General features: G+C 57.5%; 1 protein-coding gene across 1 annotated transcript; it reads right to left on the reverse strand.

Moving 5' to 3' along the window:
• Window positions 1–240: 240 nt before the first annotated feature.
• On the reverse strand, window positions 241–4,214 carry LOC122434641 (uncharacterized protein CXorf49 homolog). Its single transcript, XM_043458240.1, has 6 exons — window positions 2,804–4,214; window positions 2,053–2,209; window positions 1,431–1,507; window positions 1,115–1,160; window positions 510–551; window positions 241–405 (listed from the first exon to the last, which is right to left on the reverse strand). The coding sequence occupies exons 1-5, from the start codon at window positions 4,091–4,093 to the stop codon at window positions 511–513; spliced, it is 1,611 nt and encodes a 536-aa protein (XP_043314175.1). The 5' UTR covers window positions 4,094–4,214; the 3' UTR covers window positions 241–405; window position 510.
• Window positions 4,215–5,118: the final 904 nt, after the last annotated feature.

Genomic DNA, 5,118 nt, shown 5'->3' on the forward strand with positions numbered 1-5,118 from the left:
TTTAGGGGAATGGGAGGATGTGCCAATGTGGCCAGACAAGGCCCTCAGTGAACCCAGACCGGGAGCACTCCATTGCCCTGCTGGCCCGGATGGGAGCAGAGGCTGACCCAGAGTCCCCACCACAGGATGCCAGAGGTCCTGTTCTGCAACAGGCTCTAACATGGAGTGGCTCTCCACCAGGCCTTGCCCCACTCCCCCAACCCCTACCCCCCAGAGAGAGGGCAGAACACAGAGTATGAGAAGTCCTTTAATCAAAAACTGCTGTGAGACTGGGGCAGAGAGGGGGCAAAACAAGGGGCAGAGGATGCCCTGGTGGAGGCAGAACAAGAGGCAACGAGCCTGGCCACAGCTCGCCAGCCCCGGAGGTAACAGCTGCTCCTCTTGCAGGAAGATACTGGGCTCAACCTGTAAAACAGCAGAGTCAGGGAAGAGCCTCAAGCCAGGGCCAGCCCACAGCCCTGCTCAACACCCAACATTGTGGGAAGGGGTATGCAGTGTGTAACACTCACTTCAAACGATCTGGAACTTGTCAGCCAGGTACCGCATGGAGGCTGCAACAGGGAAAGGCATAAACAGGTGCTCCAGACAGACGGACACAGAAGCCTGAACCCCTGTCCCCGTGGGGAACCACCTAGCCCTGCAACCTGAAACCCACCTACCCCCAGCCCCGATGCAAAGAGCTCTGGGCCTGATCACTCCCCACTACCGGAATTAAACGTGGAGCCATTTCCTGAAAGGAAACAAAATGTGCCGGCAGCTCTCAAGCTCGGGGCCACGCCCGAACCTTTCAAAAATTGTCTCGCAAGCAATCCAACAAGATCCTTAGAGGCCACACCAGATCAACAAGGCATCTCTACAAGTCCTATCAGAAGGAGCTCTCTAGGACTCGTCTGGCTGGCAGAGTGTGCATGCAGTCCGCACAGTACTTTGCTACTTGTCCGCACGCCCAGCTGAACATGGACCACGTGCTCCAGGGACAGGCTTCATAGGTTCTCCTCCCCACAGGAACGCTGATCGCTACAAGGCCCCCTGCACCTGCAGCCCACCCCACTCCAAGGGCCCACCCCAATTCTGCACTAAGAACCCGCTGCTCTCTGTCCCTGGTTCCTCATACCAAGTTGCTCCTTAAGGTCATCTATTTCTCTCTGTAGCACCGGACACTAGGCCAGCAGACAAAGGAGGAAGAGAAATGGTTAGTATACACCCGCCTCCCCTCTCCTCCTCCTCTCCTCTCCCCTGGGCCCTCCATCCCAAAGCCAGGTGTCTAGACTGGCAAGGGAAAGACTTTCCTCAGTGGAAAGGAGGTAGGCTCCCTCCCTGCGGTGTGGGATGGGATGGGGGTGGGGGGCCCACACATGTCAGTTGCACTTGGACCCAGATCCCACCATGGGGTTTGGGTGTGTATTTCCAGGAGCCAGAAGAAGCATTACCCGAGGACAGCCCTGCCTTCCGCGTAGCTGCTCCTGCCTTCTCGGTCTTGGGGGATGGTCAGTTGGTTCCTGGTCACCTGACAGGGAAAGGACACACAATCCAGCTTCCCAGGTACCCAGGGAGGTGGAAAGGCCCAGGCCAGGTCTAACGTGAGGTAAGGGAGTACCACCCTCTGCCTAGCATTAGGCCTCCCCTGCTCTGCCCGGCAGGCAGCCCAAACCTTCTCTCTGGGCCTGCCCCTCTTATTCCTCAGGGGCAGCCATTTCACCACGATGGTCACCAAAGACTGTGTTTCTGGGTTCAAGCCTCCCAGAGCAGCAGCCACAGCCAGCACCTGGGAGACCAATGTGGGCAAACAGCACTTCACAGAAAAGGCTATTAGCCTGCAGGTCTACGCCCAGAGTAGCTGTTGGGGCACTGCCACCGATCACCCCTGACAAACAAATCCCACACAGAAGGTGATGGGGCCAGGTCCAGCCCTGGTGACACCCTGTTTCTCATGGGAGAAGCGGCCTGACAGCAAGGCTGAGCCCCCAGATGAGAGAGAGAGAGAGTCAGAGACAGAGGTTTCTGCCCTCACCCCTGGCCTCCTCCCCCCATATCAAAACCCAGGACACTCACCTGAGGGGCCAGGCCCTCTGGGCCTGACTTCTCCCTTGTTCATGGCCACGGGCTCTGAGTTTCCTGAATCCTGTGCGCCTCGGATGTTGAGGTTGGCGCCGCTGGGTTCTCCATGATGCACCCATGGACAAGATGGCCCCGGCCTGTCAGTGGTCAGCTAAAAACAAAGATTTCTCACTGATCTGGAGTAAGGATGTGTGTGCGTGCACGGGTGTGTGTACCAGTGCATTTATGATCTATGCCTGTGTGTGTGAGAGCTCATGTGATTCAAGACGGAGCTGAGGCAGGGAATTGGAAAGAGAATTGAAAGGCTGATCTCTTCAGCACATTCCCTGTCAGTCAGCCCCAGGCCAGCAGGCAGAGCTGAGCTGGGGACAGCAGTGTGGCACTGAGAAAGCCTGGGGCCCCTGCAAGGAAGGTTTGGGGAAGAGCTAGGAAGTAGGATTCAGGAAAGTGATGTGTCTAAACACCAAAGCTCTGTGAAGCTTTTAAGGGGTCCCCTCAAATCCATTCAGCTACCAGCTCTCCCTTCCACTCCAGCGGCAGCCTGGTGGAGGAGGCTGGAAACCGGCCGAGGGTGGAGAACTGAGTCCAGCACACCCAAAGTGCTACCTTAACGTTTGTCCCTAGTAAAAGGACCCCAATGGCATCCTAATGAACCAGTGACCGAGGGTCACCCAATGACGACCCCTGCGGGATGGAGGGTAGGAGGCCTAAGAGTGGGGAGAGAGGAGGGGCTTGGCTTACTCACTTGGCCCTTTGGGAATGGATCTCTATTTGGGTCGTTGTCTTCTCCGGACACCACCATTACTGCCACCAACTCCCGGGCCTGCCTAGCCACGGGTTTCTTCCCAGCGCCGGTGTGCTTGGACTCTTCAGCTCCCCAAGGGACCAAGGCATACTTCTTGGACCTCCCGAGCAGCGGGATGCCGGAGATTGGGGGGAAGGTGGCCGGTTCCAGGGGAGTGGCCGAGATTCCCTGCCCCCAGGAAGGGAAGGTTCTCCCCGCGGCAGGTTTGGAGTCGCCCCCAAGGGATTTCTTCTCCTGGACCCCCTTCCTCCTAGGAGTGGGCCGCGGCCTGCTGCCTGTAGCGGCAGCTGCAGTAGCTGATGCTACTGCCACTCCCGGGTAGCTGGGCAGGCTTCCCCCTTTCCCCCAGAGCACGCTCTGCATTTTCACAGGGGGAGAGGCATCCTGCTGCTCTGCATCGCCCTGCCTGCCCTGCCTTTCCACAACCGAAATTAATCCTCGCGGAGCCGAGGACAGGCAAGTGCCTGGCACATTAAGGAGATTCTCCCTGCCTTGGACATTCGAGCATCTGGGTGTGTTCCCGGGGTCCTCGGGTCTGTTGAACTTGGCCTGGCCTCCGTCTTTGTGATAAATGCTCACCCTCATCTGCTCTACCTCAGTGAACTCATCAGAGGACTCAGGGTCGGACAGCAGCCCAGCTGGGCTTTCTGAGGGAGGCCACTGGCGATCCACAGCCACGTTCAAGCTACTCTTAGTGCCTCTCTTAGCGCTCCCATAGGCCCGGCCCGCCTTGGGCCCGCCGACCCGGAGAGGGATGGCCTCAGCCTGTGTGGTTTCCCCACACCTCTGGGGGGCACCGCCTCGACTGGGGGGACACGCCTCGAGGTCCCAGAAGGCAGACACTTCACCGACCGCGTAGCTCTCCTGGAACAGGTATCTGCGGGTGCCCAGCACGTTCAGGTCGGTCAGCTGCTGCAGGATGGCCGCCACTGATTTGTCAGCCAGCTGCAGGGCGTCCCCCTGGTCGTCAGCCGGGGAGCCAGGCCGGCCTTCGCGGCCCTGCAGCATCGGCCCTCCCGCTTCCAGGACCTCCCGCTCTGACTCGAAGCCCTCAGGGTCTGGGAAGCCATCCCCGCCCTCACCCTCGCCGCTTTGCGGTGCCCCTGGCTCGGGGCCGGGGCCGGGTCCCCGCGGGGCTGTGGAGCCGGCCTCAAGGCCGCTGGTCTGCTCTCCGTGCTCTGAGCCAAAACCCGCTCCCGAAACAGACACCTCATCATCTGGGGAGCTCATGTCGCGATCTGGGTGGCCACCGGACCTGGGGCAGCGACGATGTATCAACCGGGTCGCGGTGGCAGCAGTGGTGGCGCTCAAGGCAGGTGAGGCGGGCGGCGTCTGGAGCTCGCCGTCAAGCACGCAGGAGATGGCCGCAAATGACGCGAGGTTTTCAGCGCGCCAGCCCTGCCGCCTCCTCATTGGTCCGGTTCCTGCCAACCAGCACGCGCCTTGTTTGGCCGTCCCCTCGAGGTGTAACCAATGGGGTCGAGGGCCTCCTCTGGTTTGCTGCCAAGCCCAAGGGCCATCCCGGCAGTTGGCGAGTTGGCGGGTGAAGGTGATGCTGCGGGGATACCTCTGTCAAGCCTCTCGTCCCATCTCCTCCAAGTGCTTAACCATTCCGAGAGTGGGAGAGTTTAGGGGCAAACCTCTGTGGCGGTGGTGCAAGAAATCCATTTGGGAGGTAATTTGGCAGAATCTATGAAAAGCAACTTATACAGCAGAGACCCCATGCCCGGCACTCTTCTAAGCGCTGTACGTAAATAGTAGTGCTTCCTTGTGACACTCCCAGGACTATAGTACTAATGATTACCAGCCTAAGGTTCAGCCACTGACTCACGGTCATTTGGCCCATGGGGATCAGTGGTAGAATTGAAGCCAAGCAATCTGACTCCAGAGTCCTTGCTTTGATCCAAAGATCTAAAAAAGCTATGTTTTCCCCTCTATCAGGAAGTCCACTGCCAGGCATATCTTCTAAAAGTGAGGGTTTATTTCTAAGATCTCTATTTTACTCCATTGGTCTATTTGTTTATATGGCAGTAACACACAGTTTTCATTAGTGTAGCTTTGTAATGTTTTGAAATCAGGAAGTGTGAGTTCTCTATTTTTTCTTTGTCCAAGTTGTTTTCCCTATTAAGGATCTCTTTAGATTCTACTTAAATTTTAGGATGAGTTTTTCTATTTCTGTAAAGCATGCTATTGTGATTTTGATAGGGTTTGCATTGGATCTGTAGATCACTCTGGGTAGTGTGTTACAAGAACAG

Source organism: Cervus canadensis, chromosome X (assembly GCF_019320065.1).
Source record: "Cervus canadensis isolate Bull #8, Minnesota chromosome X, ASM1932006v1, whole genome shotgun sequence".
Classification (NCBI taxonomy): Eukaryota; Metazoa; Chordata; class Mammalia; order Artiodactyla; family Cervidae; genus Cervus; species Cervus canadensis.

What these genes read in the sequence shown, in the direction of transcription:
- LOC122434641 (XM_043458240.1), bottom strand. Translation starts at nt 4,093, where the DNA reads ATGAGCTCCCCAGATGATGAGGTGTCTGTTTCGGGAGCGGGTTTTGGC. An exon ending in ATCCATTCCCAAAGGGCCAA is followed by an intron (nt 2,210 to 2,803) that starts GTGAGTAAGCCA and finishes CTTTGTTTTTAG; the next exon opens with CTGACCACTGACAGGCCGGG. An exon ending in GAAGGCAGGGCTGTCCTCGG is followed by an intron (nt 1,161 to 1,430) that starts GTAATGCTTCTT and finishes CTGCTGGCCTAG; the next exon opens with TGTCCGGTGCTACAGAGAGA.